General features: G+C 40.0%; 1 protein-coding gene across 2 annotated transcripts; it reads right to left on the reverse strand.

The window, feature by feature from the left end:
- Positions 1 to 686: 686 nt before the first annotated feature.
- On the reverse strand, positions 687 to 18472 carry matr3l1.1 (matrin 3-like 1.1). Of its 2 annotated transcripts, XM_042073813.1 has the most exons (19): positions 18321 to 18463; positions 15429 to 16411; positions 15158 to 15219; positions 15002 to 15040; positions 14767 to 14903; positions 14169 to 14227; positions 13955 to 14071; positions 12555 to 12680; positions 12339 to 12455; positions 9676 to 9800; positions 7688 to 8594; positions 7524 to 7605; positions 6546 to 6568; positions 6204 to 6332; positions 5820 to 5950; positions 5416 to 5698; positions 5195 to 5312; positions 1356 to 1477; positions 687 to 953 (listed from the first exon to the last, which is right to left on the reverse strand). In XM_042073813.1, the coding sequence occupies exons 2-19, from the start codon at positions 16287 to 16289 to the stop codon at positions 927 to 929; spliced, it is 3465 nt and encodes a 1154-aa protein (XP_041929747.1). In that variant the 5' UTR covers positions 16290 to 16411; positions 18321 to 18463; the 3' UTR covers positions 687 to 926. The 2 variants fall into 2 exon arrangements, with proteins under 2 accessions (XP_041929747.1, XP_041929748.1); XM_042073814.1 differs by lacking the exons at positions 687 to 953; positions 1356 to 1477; positions 5195 to 5312 and adding an exon at positions 1016 to 1117 and having other exon boundaries at positions 5399 to 5698; positions 18321 to 18472.
- Positions 18473 to 19034: the final 562 nt, after the last annotated feature.

Consider the following 19034-nt stretch of genomic DNA (forward strand, 5'->3'; position numbering starts at 1 on the left):
GTTGGTGTTTGAAAGTGGTCTGTTTAACATTGCTTAATTACGTAGACTAGAAAATGAAAACTTTGTTTGCGTCCTCTGTCAGGTCTTGTGCTTTTCTAGGAAATGTTTGATGTATTCAGTAAAGTCATTTAAAAAATACCCAGGCTTTGTTGAAAATACAAATAAATAAAACATGGCTAACATTGAAATCTGCCAACTGTACTGTGTCGTAATACCTACATACATTTCATCAAGGGTTTATATTTTTGAAAAAGAAATATATTTATCATAATGTTAGAGATATTTTTTCCATATATTTCACCCTATGAATGAATAACATTGTAAATAGTTGGAAAGATTTGTGTACCTTTCACATTAATCACAATTTTGAAGTTTAAATACATACATACATACATACATGTATAATTGAATATACTGTCTTGGAGTTTGACTTTCTGATTTCAAGCAAATATAAAAAAATGAAAAATATTTTCCTTTTTTTTCTTCTTTTAACATTAAAAATAATTTACAGTAACAAATATGTGGATACCTGTGTGACCTAAAGCGGTTCAGTTGTTTGAGATACTGGTGTTGAACAATGTGTGGAAACATTTCAACCCAAAAATCAAGGGCTGCTTTAACACTCCGTACCGTCTATGACTATGTATACACTGTTATACAGATGTACAGTAAATTCAGTAAACTCATTAACATTCCTGCTTTCTAAACTTTAATCACAAATGACAGTTATTATGAGACATGGTAATCTTAACAAAAACAGGGGACTTATTTCAACATAGAATTATGTGCCATTTTTTGCTCAGTTTAACAAAATAGCAAAAACATCATGGTATGTGAACAACAATTATAAGGCTGTTGGAAGTTGAAAAATGGCATGCGTCAGTAAAAAAAAAAAAAAAAACATTTAAAAAAAACTCAACTGCTGTTCAGGTCTTCGTCTTTTCCAAATGCTCCTATGAAATGATGGGGGAGAAAAAAAGTCAGGAAAATGTTTTAATGTTAAGGAAATAAGTAAAAATGTTCAGCACAATTTCCTTTGAAGAATGATTGTCAGAGATGACAAAAACCTCCCCGGTATTTTTAAGTAGTTTGTATCAGGCTTTTAACATTTACATACCTTTCTTTGTTACTAATGTACAGCTCAAAATATACAGAAAATATACAGAAATATATACAGACTTTAATGTAATTCTGTCAATGGCAAAATCAACATAATGTAAGGTCGTTACAGCCATGCAAAATTACTAAAAAGGAAAATCCCTGCCATTCAATTCTATTAGCAAACATGTTCATTACATGATCTTATGCAATCAATAGCTAAAATGTAAAACATGATAATAATGTGAAGTCTTCACCTTAAACTTCTGGAAATGAGGCAGGCTACTGCAGTGTTCATTTTTGGCCTCTTCTTCGGTGGCATAGATGATGTTGCACAAGTTACAGAAGTATCCCACGACAGGTCGCACAAACTCCTGCCCTGTGGTGGAGTTACATCACACTTCTTTACATACTTCACCATTCATATCACTAAGTTACAGTCCCTTTTCCATTGAATGGTATCACCTCAACTCACCTCTACTCTACTCAGTTATGAATTAATTAATGAAAACTTTACTGAACAACAATCAACAAGAAGTGTTCAAAAGGATAAAAAAAAAAACACAATAAAGCCCAGAGGCTTGTTTCTATTGTGCTCCTTAAGATGGAAGGGGAGTAATAACACATGAACTAGAACACTGAGGACAAAGGGGAAAGTAATTATCAACTAATAGTCAAGACAAAGTAGTAAAAACACATCAAAAACACAAAAGAAAAAACAAGAGCCAAGTTGCCAGACAGACAAGCAGACACACAAACAGACGGTACAATATTCCTAGTACTTCAATGATCTTTTGATTTTGTTTATGAATTTGATAACCATTTTTTATTGAAGATTTAAAATGAAAGTAGGATGAGCTCCACAGTTTAAAGTTGGAAGGTAAACCATACCACAAGACAGCTGCCGAGTATAGGAAAGAGTACTTTCCCATACAGTTCTTAAAATGGCAGAGCCTGTAATCTGTGGAACTTCCCCTGGTGAAATAGTTGTGCATGTCACTAATTTTAGAAAAGTAATTACATAGGCCTACATACTTGGGTGTGGGGCGTATTACAGAAACTTCCTAACTCGAAAATCCTATCTTATCTGTTTGGTAACTACGGTAACAAGGGTTAGGATCGGATTTAGGAAAAAAGTCATTACAGAACGGCCGATCCTAAAGTCAGTTTCTTATCTTAACTCCAGATAGGAAATGTGTATTACAGAAATATCCTAAGTTACCAAAATCCTAAATAAACTGTCCTAACTTTAGGATGACCCATCAGCTCTCCTAACTGTCAAATTACTGTTACAAATAAGCGAGATGGCTGCTCTTTTGCTACATGTAGCGCAGGTACTGTCTGTATAAATCGTCTTGTAAATAAACTAGTGCTTTTTCAAAGTTCACAATGTCTCGTTTTAAATGTCAAGGCCCTCGGAAGTCTAACAATTAGGCCTAAGTATGGAGCTACTTTGAGACTCGTAAATGGTGTAAAACCGTGATTTATTTGCATGGCTAGGCGGATAACAAGCGCCCGATTTCTGAGTGCAGGGGACAAGCCGAGATGAGCTAGACATACGTTCACACTCGGTATCATGTTTCAACACACTTTAGGTCAATATCACACCAGGATTCTCCTTTAACAGAGGTGGCAAAAGCCATTGGTGGATTAGCGCGAAGTTACATCAAGTTTCCAACGGGTAATGAACTCCACATTGAATTATTATTATGATAGCTGCTAGTTGTGAAGTGAGGTGATCCAACAACAAGTTTCATCTGTTGCTAAGTAACAAACATAAAAGTTGAACGTCGATGCTAGATCGCCTACTTAGGATATCTTAACTTGAGATAAGATAGGATTTTTCTCAATTTGGTATTACAGAAACATATCCTATCTTAACCTAGGACTTAAGATAGGAAGTTTCTGTAATACGGCCCCAGGTTATTTCTTATCTTATAAACCAAACACTGTTGAAGTTGGGAAACTCTCTCCTCCACTCTGAGCCACCTAAAGCGTTCTACATACTCGCCGCATCCGACCGGTAGCGCGACAATGTGACGTCAAAATTGCGTCATATTCTCTGTAGCACGAGAAATTTCAGCCTCGCGCAGCAGGTCGTGCACCGGAGATTTTTTTTTTTCAGATGCATGCGACAAGCAGGATGAGCTTGGAGCCAAGATCAGGGAGCATGCGTGCCTCTATAGAGACATAAACCACATTCAGGCATTTCATATAGCCTAGCCCACATCTTACATAAACATGTTTGAATAGTCAGTTTGAAGAGAGAGGGAAATTAACCTGGCTAGGTTACCAGCGAGAGTTCGTGATTTTTGAATAGTCTGCTGGATAAGTTAATGAAGCTACCAGAGGGAATTAAGATGAAAGACCTAGGACACAGGGACATGCCAATAATCCAGCAAAAGGTAACATAGATATTTATTTTCAACCAAAGGATATCTAAGACCTGAAAAAATCTCTTTCCACCTCAGGAAATTACACAAACTCATTTCTCAGCACCAACCAGCTAGCTTACTTGCTAAAATTTCCCTCGGTATGAATAAAGTATCTATCTATCTATCTGCACACACCTTGGAAACTAGATGGTAATGAATAGCAGCAACCGAAGTCAGAAGTATCATCACAGAGGGTAGTTTTTACTGCCATTGAGGCCAATGCCAATTCAGGAGAATATTGCAACAGAGCCCGTCTACGGAGAGCCTCCCCACTCTCTATTAATCCCATACAAACCGAATTTGGCTGTAGTTCACCTAGATGGCGATCGCGGGCGAGTCCAAAATACATGGGGTCCTATGGAGCTACATGGCTACATTTATTGTTTTCACCTATTTAACAACTGAAACCCTCAGATTTTATTTTATTTTTCGCAAAATGGATATGGATTATCAATCAAAAATGAAATAATCCGGGAGCCACGCTAGCATTGATGCTATGCTATGATCATGCTAATGAATGACGTCATTGACACGTTTGAAAGGCTTTTTAGAACAATTAAGTGACTTTAAAAAATATAATACTCAACCAAGTGTATTGTCTTTGACTCCCCTTTCGAATACAATATTCAAATTACTTGAAAAAAAATTATATCCCGAGAAAAGTGGATTTTGAGGGGTACAGCTCCAAAGACCTCTATTCATTCTGGACTCGCCCGCGAGCGCCCCTAGATGCAGTACCACACCGGAAGCGTTCCGAGAGTGAAGGTTCTCCCAAAGATTCTATAGCTTTATCAACCGTCTCTGTATAAATGGTTTACGGCGCTCCCGTGACGTCACATTGTCGCCCAACGGTCAGGAGTGGCGAGTATGTGGGACGTTTAAGACTAGAGAAATGGTCAGGAAGAAGATAAGTTCTAGGATGTAGTTTAAGGATATCTCTGATCAGTTTATTTTGACATATCTGTAGCTTGTCTTTGTAGCTTTGTCAAGATGGCATTGAACAAGAGCATCGGCCAGGGTATTTAAGGTGTTACTATCTAAGAGGCTGGATATTCTTGCTAGGAATAACTCTTTGGGACATAAACTCCCCTGTTTCTCCTCCCTCCTCCCCAGTTTGTTGTGTGACCGCTTCCTTGGCCGTAATTTCAACATCATCTACGACTACCTTAAACCTCAAAGACTTTTTCAGTTCATCTCTGGACCCCAAAAAAGAATTTTGCCAAGGTGGAGAGACAGCTTGTTATCTGTTAACCAAACACTGAGGTTAAGGAGTTCTAAACTAAGCAGCCTTTCCACCTCTGATTTCACTTTATGAGAGACTAGAATAGCTGAGTCACCTGCAAATAAAAACAAATTACAATCCATTTTAAATGACTGTCTTGTCCAGAACACAGCAATGTAAATAGCCACCAATCAGTAACCTGCAATACTTTCACATCATCTTTTGGTATCGCCTCAGCTCGCTTGGTACCTCAACGGAGGCGATACCAAAATAGTACCAGGCACCAGTTTTTGCTAATGGAAAACCAAAAAAAGCAAGTAGAGTCGAGGTGAATTGAGCTAATACCATGCAGTGGAAAAGAGACTTAAGATTAATCTGTTAATTCATAAGCTCATTCAGGAAGCACATGGGGGGGGGGGGGGACTGGGGGGTGGCGTACCGACAGGATTGTTTGGCTGGTATTGGCTAAGACCATCATCTTCGTCTTGCTTTGCCTTGATGGGCTGTGCCACTGTGGTCTCTTTGTTGGTGGCTGCCTTGTCAGTGCTCACAGACTCCTAAAAATAATAGCTTTATGGTTACAATAGATAAATGTTGTGCTCTTCCTCATTTCACACAGACAAAAGTGTCTGTTGAACAGTACACTCTGTTCACTTGTACCTCTCTGACAGGCGATTGGCTCTCCTCCCCGGCCTTTTGTGAGGAATCTTTGTTTGGACTACTTTTTTCTTGGTTCTTGGAAGTCTCACTGGGCTTTTCTGCCGAAGCTTCTGAATCCTCTCGAAGCTTCTTGTTTTGATCAGATTTCTTGTCCTTGGATTCTGTTGGAGACTGCTTCGACTGAGACTTGGATTTGGAACTTGAGCGTGACCGGCTCCTTTCTCTGCTCTCACTGCTTTTGCTGCACTGGTGTTTGTCTTTTTTCTCAGGTTCGGGAACCCATCTAGAGGTAAAAATAGGTAAAACAAAAAACAGATAAGAAGTAGCCAGACAGGGGGGGATGAGATGAACATGTTAAATCTATCAAACTGCCTGACTTCATGAGATTCGATAGCAAGACTCACGCATTGACAAGTTTCTTGTATTTCCAAGAGAGTGCAACCTCCAAGGCATAATTGTGAAATATAAATTTCCTTCGTGTCAAGTCGCTCACTGCTTTCTTCGCATCATCACCATTCTCCATTTCAATGAAGCCCTGCACAAGAAATTGTGTAAGCAAGTTTAGTATTTTGCACTGTTTAGTACAATGTCTAAGGCATCAAACAAAAAACAGAGATTTGCTCTGAGTGAGAGAAAGCAGTGGCAACTTAGAGGGAAAGAGTGAAAAAGAACACATATGACCCACGATTATAAATAGAATCTCCTGGTGGAAAATGCTTTTGGAATGTTAGTCTCATAGTGAAAGCTAACTCGGGGCCCTTCATTTAACATGCATCAACTCTACTCACCTCGCATCGATTTCGAATCAGGAAGTAGCGCGCCACCTTTCCATACCTCTTCCCAATCTTCCAAAACTCTTCGTCTGTGTAATATGCCTGTGGCAAATTCCTGAGGCAGATGACTCTCTGATCTAAAACCTGAATTCAATGGTTATTTCATTACCATTTGTCATAGTTCACGTTCAATATGGTATATAACTCTTCAACTAAGTCAGTTAGAGGCTAGAGGCAATTGTAAATTGAAGGGAAATGTAATCAACACATCTCTATGGAATTTTTGAAACTTCAGACCTGATTTCTAAATTTAACCCTGCACTGCGCCCATACATTAAGAGAGACTGACAGACATACCGAACTTTGTGATTTCTTTGCATCTGCAAGACAAGACAAAAAGAAACAAAAAGATAGCATATCTTGCACCATGCACATTTTAAATATTGCTTTAATGGTCAAATCTATACTAAATCTGTCATTTACACTAATATTGAAAATAATCTAAAGAAAAACAGAGTATATTCATTCATCACAGCCATTGTTGTTAGCATAGTGTCTGGTTCAAATTCATCATTAATTCATCTTCACGAAACAACAAACTTAGTTAAACCTAAGGGGTATACTACGAAGCAAGATTAGTGCTTTATGTTGTGCCAAAAGCCAGGCTTTACAATAACACAATTTCATAAGTCAGGTGAATCATAGATCACTATGGTATTTCCGGCCATTTTTCACATATATCTCTGTTTCTTGAGATCACGAGTACGGTCGGTACGGAAAAAAAAAACCCCTGAAAACAATCGGTACTACCTAGCTCAGGTTGCTGCAGCTACAGTGCTACACTCTAGGGGCATGAACATGGGGGCTCATGAACAGAGTCTAACACTGTAGCAGCCTGGCACCTCTAGCTGAGTTTTTTGAAGATAGAGAGGCACGCCCCTGCTCTGATGGCAGATTGTTCCACCATAGGGGGACCACAGATGGAAAAAGTCTGGATTGCCGTGGGAGTGGCAGTGCCAGATGATGTTCCTTGGAGGAATGCAGCGGTCGATGGGTAATATACGTTTTAGAGAGCACTTAAGTAAATGGGTGCAGACCCAGCAATCACTTCGTATGCAATGTATGTATGTTTATTTGATGCGGGTGGCTAAGGGAAGCCAGTGGAGCTCAGTGTACTTCAGGGTTTGTCCAGCACAAAACAATGACAACACAAAACATACCTTGTTATGCAAAATTTGCTTCGTAGTATACACTTCTAGTCTCATGAAAACATCATGTGAATTTGTGTATATGCTGGCTATTATCACATGTGGTTTACAAGATTTCCTACAATACCTTGTTCATCTGATGAATCCTCATCATCAATCTCATCTAAAGTAATCAAGTTCTCAAGGCTCTCTGGAAAATCAAATTCTTCCTGTAGAGTAGGAGTAAATAGTTGATTATCCCGTCTAAATTAACAGGAGACAATTGCACTTAAAACAAACAAAAAAGGCTACCTCCTCATCTGCGACCTGCTCCATCTCTGCTGACCCATCCTCCATGTCTTGTGGTGCCTCCTCCTTGTTTCCGGCTGTGTCTTCCACGTCCTGAGCTGTGCTCTCATTTAGTTCCTCATTCTCCTGATCTCCTCCAGAGGTCACTTCTATGACTTCTTTTTCAGACTGAGAATGAGTCTCTCCTTTTTCGGATCCCTCTGCAGTGCGTTGTGCCTTGTGTTCCTCCTTACTGCTAGAGGACACCAACGCCCCACTCTCTGTCGACTCTTCACACGCTTCTGATTTCTCTGAACGACTAACTCTGTTTGAGCCCTCAGATGGGAGTTTCTCTTCTGCAGGTTCAGACTCAACCTCACCTGCTGCCTTCTCCTGGACTTCGGCCTCCTCCGTTTCTTGCTCTCCATCTTGATCTCCGTCTCTGGAGGCCACCTGCTCGTCATCCTCCTCCTCCACCTCAATCCCATCGGAGTCCACTGCATCGAGAATTTCCACGCCCTCCATTTCGTCGTCCTCTGCGATCACTGCCACTCCCTCCAGGTCTGAGTCACTGTCAGAGTTGTGTGCTTCCAAGGCTCCAGGCGGCTTTACTTCCTCACTTGTTTTGCCCTCCTTGTCAGTGCTCGCCTTCCCTTCAGAAACCTTCCGAGGAACTGGCTTTGGGGGAGAATCTTGAGATTTCCCTTTGGGCTTCTCCTCTTTTGGAGCAGAGCTGCTTCGATGGTGTGATGATGAATGTGTTCTCTCCTTTGAATCTTTCTGGCTTTGGGAAGAATGTGTTGTCTCTTTCGAGTCTTTTCGGTCTCTGGACTTCCTCCTGGGACTTCGAGATTGGCTTCTGGATCTGTGACTTCTCCTAGTGTGCTTTTCAGGGGATTTACATTTTGTACTTTTCTCAGGTGCACAATCCCTAAAGAATACAGCCATTATTAACAAATTGCAAATTAACAATGTGAAGGTGGCTCTGTTAAGACAAGATCTCAGTTATTCACCAGTGGATGGAAAAGAAAAAAGTATGACCCAATCCAGTAGACTGAGGGCTGGATGTACAAAGAAAGAGTTTTTCTATGCACAGAAACTGAGCACTGTGCCTTGCCATATTGCATGGAATATACTAAACTGTCACTTCATGATGTAAAGCCTGTCCCCGCTCGCTCCCGCCTCCACTACAATGCCATTTGCGTGCCCACAGCTGAACCACAAGCGCATTTGAATGGAGTTAACTGATGGCGACATTAAAAAGAATCAAAAGTTTAGCGATCATACATCATAATAAGATGTCAACAAGCATTGACATACAGAGTAGTAGTCCTACTCCACCTAAAAAAAATATTGTTTACTATTTACTGCATGTAGACTAGGGCTATGACAGACTTATAAGTTAATACCCTAGTAGCAGATTGGGAAGTTGGTGTCATGAAAGTGACAATACGACATTAGAAAGGCAAACAAAAGCTAGTGTTGCTTTTGACATAGAACAATGAAGAAAAATGATGCTCCAGATACGGATTCTGCTGTCTCTGAAAGTTTCTCTAATTGACGCATATAACTGCAATGTTGATTATACCTGTTTTTAAAAGGTGAAAGTTTTCCACCACAAAACAGACGTGTGCCATTTTCATACATATGGCGGAATCTAATCAATCACTATTAGAACTTCTCATCCCATGTGCTTGCACAATACTACCACATTTCCCTCACCCTCCCATAAATGCATATGCATCAGTAAGAAAAGTGCAGATCGCAATTCTGCGCTTCAGTGGCACGCAAAATGCGCTTTGATCTACATGAGTTCAGTTTTGTACATACGTCATGTTTTAAGGTGCAAAAAGTGTCAGAAACAGGCAACTCAGAATACAACATCAGGCAAACATTTCCTAATGATTCTGTAATGTCATCTCAGCATTGCTTACATTAATGACAGTTCTAAGTACAGTAAAGACAGGCAATTGATAGAAAAGAATCGAAGCTAAAATGGCACATATACTTACTTCAGTGTTTCATACTCTGAGGAGTAGTCCACTTGAATAACAGTCCCTTTCAGTTTCAATGGTTGGGAGGCATGATGATTTACCATGGCTTCTGCATCTGCTGCATTGGTCATTTCTACATAGGCCTATAGAGGAATGGGTACATCACTGATTGTTTTCTAAGTAGGCAATATTGCACTAGTGAGAGAGTGGTGTTGGTAAAGGATATACCCAGGGCTGTGGTTTAGCACTCAGTACGCCAAATGCTGCAGGTAACCGCAGTCGTAGGTATATATCTTACCCAGGGATGTCAAAGTCAAATACATTAGAGGGCCAAAAAAACAAATTTACTACAAGCCGAGGGCCAGATTGGTTCAATGTTTATTAAAACATATTAAAATGACTGCACGTAACCTATTGAACCAAGACGTGTACTGTATTTTATTTAATGATTAAATGAATAATGACTGTGACTGAAGTGCGGGCAAAGTTTGCACAGAAATATACGATTTTTCCCATCCTCACCGACCTCGTCATAAAACTTGTTTAAATGATCATACGATGCCTCCTTGCTGCTTTGTCGTCTACATCAGCCTTTCTCAAACGTCTTTGACCTGAGGCCCAGTCAAGGCATACTTTGGGGTCATAGGGCCCACCTACATGAACCCATGAACCCCTCCTCCCACCCCCCATCAAATTATCATAATAATATCACAATTATTATTATTTTTATATTGCTATACATGCACTTCAAAACAGTCAATGTTTAAAGTGCTAAGATTGTTCACAAAAGTTTGTGAAAACATGCACATCAGAGTACTGCTTTACTAATGTAAAATATAATTAGGCCTACAATAGTTTCATTGTTTTTGCATTGTTGCATGATGCTTGCATGAGAAATACTCAAAACAACAGCAGTTATATGGGTGCCGTTGTTTTGGGATGTTTCCCTCATGCAAGCATCATACACTGATAGAATATTTATATGCTATTTAATTACATTTAATTTGAATGCCTGAATGTAAGGATTCAGGAAACACAATACCAGCTTTTGTGAATGGTAAATGGCGGATCAGATAATGCGTAAATCACTGATCTGGAGATCTTTAACTATTTTTAACTGAGACTAATTAATAGTTTTTTTATGGAAGTTGCATAAATCCACGTTGTTCTATTAAATGTCGTTTCATAATTAAATAGCCTTCCAATAGGTTGAAGTTTAGCTTTGCTACCAACGTGCACACGCATGCATTGAATAAACGCTCATACCACGACTTAATTCTATGCCTCTATGTTTGATGACACCAAACAAGTATTTTCTACTAATTGCAGAAATGTTTATTTTCTTTTTCTGTCCGCGGCTCCTTGATCAATTGCGCAGCAAATTATCAGACGATGACCCGGGAATAATTTCACTCTGCAGACCATTGTCCACATTGCGGACCGCGGCCCATAGTTTGACAAATGGTGACCTGCGTGCTGCCATATTAAGGCCTTTTACGGTGTTTTTTAGCCGGGTTTTCACGTGGAAGGCTCTGTAGAAATCTGACACCCTATTCAACGAAGTTAAACTGAAAGAGCGTGCCGTTCACAGACACCAGAATGAACGAGTTCACAGTAACGTTCATCAGGCAGTAGTAATACAGTAGCCTACGTTCAGTTCACGTTCGCTCAAAATATGAACGAGTTCATGAACTTTCGTTCAATGAACACGTTCAGGCACAACACTGGGGAGGGGGGTAGCTGAAAGTTGACATCTGCCCTGACTGAATACTGATGAATAATGAAGCCGAGGCCCACTTGCGGCGTCGCAGTGAGTTCGTGGGCTACCGTTGCATTGTGGGAAATGGAGTATTGGTGCATGCAAAACAGCAGCCGGCGGCGGCCTGCGGGCCGGTTCTAATACTAATCAAATATCATCCCGGGGGCTGTAGATAATTCATCCGGCCCGCGGGCCTTGACTTTGACATGTCTGATCTTACCAATGCCACTATCACGAGTCTTATATTGCTTTAGTTTTTCTCAGTTGCTTTGGTGCATTTCTCAGATCAGTATTGAAATTCTCAAAACTGTTTGTTCAAATTCCATATCATCTTGAACAGATAGCAATGCTCTTGTAGATCCATGCCACTGACTCAGTTTTTTTTTTTTTTAATTTTCAATTGCAATTTGCAAATATTATTTTAGTCAAAATGCACTATACTGATTCCCTGCTGAATAGTCCTACCCCATAAAACAAATTGGCCTACTTTAATCGCTTGTGCCATTACATGCAAATGTGTTAAACTAGCAGTCATAACTAGTTGTCATAGTCTGTCTAGCATATATAAATATATGTGACTTAACAGACAGAAATATCAGGATGTATAGAAAGATGTACAGTACAATACTGTAAAAGCCTTTGTTTTCTTTATACGGTCACAATGTCTGTCAAAAAAAAAAAAAAACTTTGAAACATATCCACTGTCTTGCAATCAACCCCCTCCACACACAATAATGTGTAACTTTGTAGTTTTAAAAATAGAAAATAGAGCTGCCTTGCGATGATTTGAGAAATGCACCAAATAGACTGAGAAAAACTGTAATACAACAGTTCCAATAACAACAAGCGATAATCAAGTCTAAAGACATCACACTGTGTTTTCTATTGTTCATCAAAATACACTGCTTGGGATGTGTCTTACCCGAGAAGGTAAAAACAGGGTGTTCTTCACAGGACCAAATCGTTTTGCAATGGCTGTAAGCTCACTGGTCAGTCCTTCTCCAGCAGGTAAGGGTGAGAAACACACCACCTTGGAACTCTAGAATGAACACGTGATACATTCATCAATTTCGTGCAGTTACTTCAAAATATTGATTTAATGACAAAACAAAACAAAAAACAAAACACAAAAACTTACCTTAAGAAACTTAAATGCTTCTGATATAGTGAAGACAACCTGACTTCCCTCCACTTCCAATGGATTTGAAGTGAAGTATTTTTCAATATCTCCGGCTTGATCATTAGAGCCCATTTCCACAAATGCCTGTGTTATTGAGATCCACATTGAATAGTCAGGGTCTTTTACACACAGTTGCAGGGTAGCAACAATCATGATAAACAACAGGACAAGTGTTTTGTCTACAAGCTGAATACAATATACAATCTTGGCTTAGGATAGCCCTGCCACTGTTTACTGTTCTCTCAAATCCACAAGGCCAGAGAGCATACAGGCCTCACCAATGCCTTCACATGTGAAATAATAGTTAAGGCAGATGGTTCAGTCAAACTTTTCACGCAAGTCCGGAAGTTCTGATTAGGGACGCACCAATACCATTTTTTCTAACCAAATATGAGTATTTACATTTGTGTACTTGCTAATACCGAATACCAATCTGAATATTTCTACCAGAAAAGTAACTATTAGGCTAGCATGAAAATGCAGTGAATTTGAGGATAAGTTTTATTCTCTTTTCTAGCTCTGGTTGTTACAATAATCCAAAAAATAAAGAATGACAAGATACCCTATGATCACAGCCTTCAGTCTCATGTAATGTAATGCAATATTACAATGTTTCCCCCAGAAATACACCTAGCGGCGGCACATGAAAGCATAGTAGCAGTTTCTTAAGGGTAGCAGTTATGCTACTATGCTTTAGCGGAAACATTGCAATGAAGTGGTATCGGTGTGTGGTATTGGAGAACTTTTGTGAGTATGAGTACGGGCACACTATCGGCCCAATATCTGAAGCTGGTGTCCGTGCATCCCTAGTTCTTTCAGATGACTGCTGATTTCATGATGACACCATAGAATACTTTGATGATACATTTATTTTGTCACAAAGTTCCAGTCTTATTGATGGTTTAATATGTGTCTAGCTCCCCACTTTGGAGGTGGGGAATTTTCAAAACCCACCTGATCATATCAACCTGGCAAAATGACAAGTGTTAAAAAAAAATAAATAATAATAATAATAATTTCGCATTTTGGTTCCCATGTTACATTTTCCGTCTTGGTCTGCTGCATCAGATGTTATTTTAATTCATATGCTGGTCGGTTTATGACTCTTTTGTTAGTATGTGGCTATTTTGTTTTGAATCCATGATCCTCCTCGTCAAAAAAGAAAGGCATTATTAAAGATAGATTTCTGTAAAATATTTCCTGCTGTTCCTCGCGCCCCACCTGTCACTCTCTATTACCCACTAGTGGGGCAAGTCCCACACTTTGAGGACTACTGATCTAGCTAGACAAGCAAGTGACCAGGGGCCTTCACCTTGATCAGCAGTGATGGGCGTCAGTGAAGAGCAAGAACTACTTACCAATGACGGGAACATTATAATTTTGATGATAGCCCCAAACTGTCCCAGGAGCCTCCTTATATACTCCTCATCAATACTTTTGGCAGCATATTTGACAGAAATAACTTTGCCGACAATCTAAGTAAAGAAGCAAGGACATGAAAAAATAGTGTTACCAAATGCATTTCCATTCACTAACTGTAAGTACATTGTGAGCTGGATTGCTGATACTTACCTTGGGTTTTTCTTTCACTTTTTTCAGATTGGGTCTTTTTTCATTTTTAGGGGGTCCCTCTAAAGGAAAAGGAAATTGATCAGAGATTAACATGAGAGAATAATCATGCTACATTACATTACAAAACATTCTTTTTCCCATATTTATCAACACTTAATCTTACACAACCAACATATGCCTGTACACAGCGATGATGAAATGTGGACTGAATGTAGGTAGGAATAATTACAGCATTAATGGCATTTAACATATCTAAACCAGCTTAAATGTTTTCTTAGGGAGGATTTAAAGCCTTTTGATAAAAGTACTGGCCAATGTGGAGGTGAAAGAGAGTGAAAGCTCTGTAATGTTTACTAGTGTTTTCATTTCCAGATTGAACTCTGGAAGCAGGTCTGGTCCCGCAACACTAATGATGAAAGATTATTAGATCAAATGGCCAAATTGGCATGTGACTGTACAGATAAAGCTGTTCCTATACTGAGAGAAAACAGTCAGTCAATATATACTAGTGCATCTGGTAGTTACACAATTCAGGTGCTGCAGCCAAGACAGACAGTCTCCTGTTAGCTAGCCTGATACAGCAGAAGTTGTTTCTTACCCATGGACTGGCTAGATCTCTTCTGTGGTCTTGCAGTTTTTGCACGATCATGGGCAGTTGTTTTTGCACGATCATGGGCAGTTGTTTTTGCACGATCATGGGCAGTTGGTCTTGTAGGAGGATGATCATCATCCCCGCTTTGCAAGTCAAAAAGCTCAGAATTACAAAATTACACAGAATAAAAAAAAAAAAACATTTGCATGATAAACAACTTAAAGTACATCTTGGTGCATACCTTCTGACTGAACTGATGTGGCAGTCCCATGCTGGATACCTTTATGTGCATAAAAACAAGTTACGGAACTTGTTACGGAAAAAGGTAAAATTCAACAATTGTAGTGTTCTATCTATCTAATAAAATTCTAATATGTTACACATTAAAATTACCAACCTCTGCAGCAGCTTGAGCTGACTGTCAGCATGTTGAGCAGTATTTACGTGTTGATTCCAGTCCTTTAAAAAATACAACATACTTTTACTTATATGAAATGTAAAACAACTCCCATTATAACATATCTACATAATAAAATGACCAGTTTTGAACATGACAGCTCTTCTATGCTACCTACCTGCTTCTCCGGTGGAGCCCAGCCCACTCAAACGGATAACACAAGGAAGATCACTGAGAGAGGGAAAGCACGAATGAAAGTGACATTACTTACCTTGTTAGAAAGTACAACCATGTTGCAGAGTTGGCAGGCGTATGGGAAAACAGATGGAGTTCTGCCATGAAAATCTGATGCCTCTTTCTTCGATGGCAATGTGTGGTGCACGTCCTTCTTCGGGAAATACGGTGGTTCACCATCATCAACCACAGGCTTCTGTCGGTAGTCAATGTCACGCCGGGAAGAAGCTGAAATGCGGCCCTGTCTTGGTTCTGCGCCATAGCTTGCAGAATGGTCATGATGCAAATTTTTACGTCTAGAATGACCATACTCTACCGCATAGCTAGAGGTGACCCCTTGTCGAGAATGGTGAGCAGAAACGCTGGTATGCCTTTGGTCAAGGTTGTGATCTTGCCACGTCTCTCTGAGATTGCGTGAGCTGGCAGGAGCGGGATGAGGCGAGTGAACTGGCCGGTACTCTGTGGAAGTAGAAAGCCGCTTCCTCTCATAGGCTGGCAGAGGTGCTGGTGCTGGAGCACTGGTGGTGAAATGGGAGGCAGAAGCAGGAGGCACAGGACCAGGCTTTTTACTGTCCCTCAGCTTTTTCAGCAGATGGGGTAGGGTCTCAACGGTGATGAGGTCCTCTGGCATTTCAGCGAGGAGAGAGAGGTCACTGGGCTCTAGCCCACAGCTATCAAGAATATTGAGGACATCAGGTCTCAAAGATGTGTGGGTTTCCATAGCACGACTGGAAGGTTGGTCACGGCTGGAAGGTTGGTAACTCTGGGGGTGAGGGAGGTCTTCAGGTCTTTGGTAAACATCTCTCTGCCCAGTGTACTGTGAACCGGGGTCTTCATAGAAGTCGTCTTGAGATCTGTATCCCGTCCGCGAACTTCTATATGGATGGTTCTGAGACATGATGCAATGTCTTACCTTTCTTTAGGGATCTATGCCGTAGTATTGCCGCAATTAATGTACCTTTTACTTCAGTCCCTAAGCCTTAATTTTAAATCAGTTGAAAATTCCACTTCACTTGAAACCTGACGTTGTAAAATGAGAGAGAAGAAGAGGTCTGTGTAAATTGTATTCTCTTGAGTGCCTGTGAAGCATATTTGAAGAGAGAGTTCTCGAAAATCCCAGACATCCAGAAAAAGTTCCTAAACCAATTTGGCCTTTAATTGAATCCTAAGTTTGTACTGTTTTATTAAAAGTGCTAAAAATCAAAAGTAGGCTAATCTGGCAATCCAAAGGTCGAAATGCTACTGTGTGATTGGGTAAATTGGCAGATGGTGCCACCCCACAAACTCAAAACAGTATAGCAGGCTGCAAATCAAAGTCTGAATGTGAATATCCTAGTTGTACCATTGTTGTTAATGTCAGTAAAGTAGGGCTGGAACAACGCGTCGATGTAATCGATGACGTCGACGCAAAATATGAGTCTCGATTCGTCAAGCATAACATGTGCTGCTAAATATTTTTAATTTGACACCTTCAGTGTTTTCCATACGTTGACTAATCTGTGGCTGGGCACCACGAAATCAAAACCGGCCACCACACATTGATGTTCTATGTTGTAGTGATACTATTTAAATTAAAGATAAGATCATTTCTTTGAGCTGCACTTTTTACTCAACAAGCTTTTCCTCGCCCCGCCCGCTCTCTCTCGTAACGAGCCCGCTGCTCCTCCTCTGCATGTGATCTGAATGTTTGCAAAATCCCGATGTAAATGGAAAAGTGCTTGTCCAAAGGAGAAGTACGAACCGTTATTTGAACTAACTACGTTATGAATTGCATCCACACATCAGCAGCCTTTTAACTGTGTTAATGTTAATTGCAAGGATTCCCACACGTCTTAAAATGACAGGCACTCAATTAGACATACACTACTGAACTTTATTGAATGCTACCTCTGACTAAGAATGCATTACTTTGCACTTGTATAGTCTTTTATTTTGGAATCTTAAGAGCAATAAACATATATTACAATGTTAAAGAATTCATTTTTTTTCATTCATATATGTAAATAAACATGTATATGTTGCTATTAGTGAATTAATTGGGAGATAATCGAATCGAAATCGAATCGGACTGAAAAAATGAATCGTTAGATTAATCGATGCATCGAAAAAATAATCGCTAGATTAATCTTTTAAAAAAATAATCGTTTATCCCAGCCCTACAGTGAAGCCAGTATTTGAGAACAACATGTTTCTTTAATCTTTGATGGCATGTTTTAATCATTTTATGATTTATTACAATGCCATACCAAAGATCCTTGATTCCGCTTTAACCCTCTCTGGTCTTACATACATCACCTTTTAAGCGCAGGAGCAAAAACGTTACAAAAGTTCCAAGTAGATTCTAGGCTCCTTTATATGGCTCTGGGTAGAAGTCTAAGTGAGTAACTTTGCTAACGTTAATTGTATGTGTATGTCGCTATTCACGATAACTTTGCAAGCCCTCTCAACAGGTAAATCAGGAAAAGGTAAATCAAGAAACCAACCGGTACTTGAATGCATTCTTGTTCGATAGTGTTAACTGTGCTAAATAACTTAGCGTTACTGGGAACATGCTGGGCATGTCTTAGCAGTACCAAGATTGGCAGCTAACAGTTGCCAAACATTAACGTTAAAGTGAAAACGGAATTTAAGTTTGTGCAACATTACACGGCTGCGCAAAATATTGTAAACGATTAGGTCTTTATTGTGTACTGTAGGCCTAGTTTAAGAACGTTTCTTGTTGTGGCCAGGCAACTAACTAAATCAAATCATTGCAAATTGAACTGTTAGCTAGCTAGCTAGTAGTGCTAGCTAACGTTACAGACCAGTGGGCAGCACCAGTAACGTTCTCTGAAGATACAGCCTGCTTGCTGTCTCAAAGGCGCAAAGCGCAGACTTACCCATAACATAAAATGTGATTTGCAATACATATATACTTTGATATTCTTACCTTTCGTTGGTAAATCACGAGGTCATCAGTAAAAACACATTACTGTTGCTTCAAACGACAACAAACAGAGCGGTCTGCTGTAGTGTTCCCACCCTTGCAGTAGAACACCACGCCACCAACTGGCCCGGAGTAATAGACGAGCAGACCTACTCAGCTACTCCGGAACGCATACAAGTGTGATCTCAAAAAGCCATTTAACCCTCTCGCTCAATCCTACTACATCTTCATGAAAGCTCTGAATATTGCAAGCGCTCGAGCACACATACGGTATTGCACTCTCCCCAATAATACAATTGTTGGATTACACAAGCTTCATTCATTGGAACAATCCCAAAACAGTAAATGCACATTTCTGGTGCAATGTCTTTAATGTATCCCTGCTGGGGGGGAAAAACCTGACCATCTTAAGGTGGTTTACTGGTTGGCCAGCTTGTTTGACCACCCTATGATGGTTCATGGTTGACCTGCTAAACCAGCAAAACTCTTGAGAAAACATACCTTCAGCTGGTTTACCCATCTTATGATGGTAATTCAGCTGGTTTTGCTTGACGTAGCACCTCAAACTAGTCATTTTTGCTGGTGTTGCTGTTCTACACTGGCCATGCTAGCTTATGCTGGTCGTTCTAGCAAACCAGTGTGACCGTCTTACACCAGCTGTATCTACATGACATGCTGGTCACACCAGCATGACCAGCTTCCTCAGATGGTCACACC

Source organism: Alosa sapidissima, chromosome 20 (assembly GCF_018492685.1).
Source record: "Alosa sapidissima isolate fAloSap1 chromosome 20, fAloSap1.pri, whole genome shotgun sequence".
NCBI classification, from domain to species: Eukaryota; Metazoa; Chordata; class Actinopteri; order Clupeiformes; family Clupeidae; genus Alosa; species Alosa sapidissima.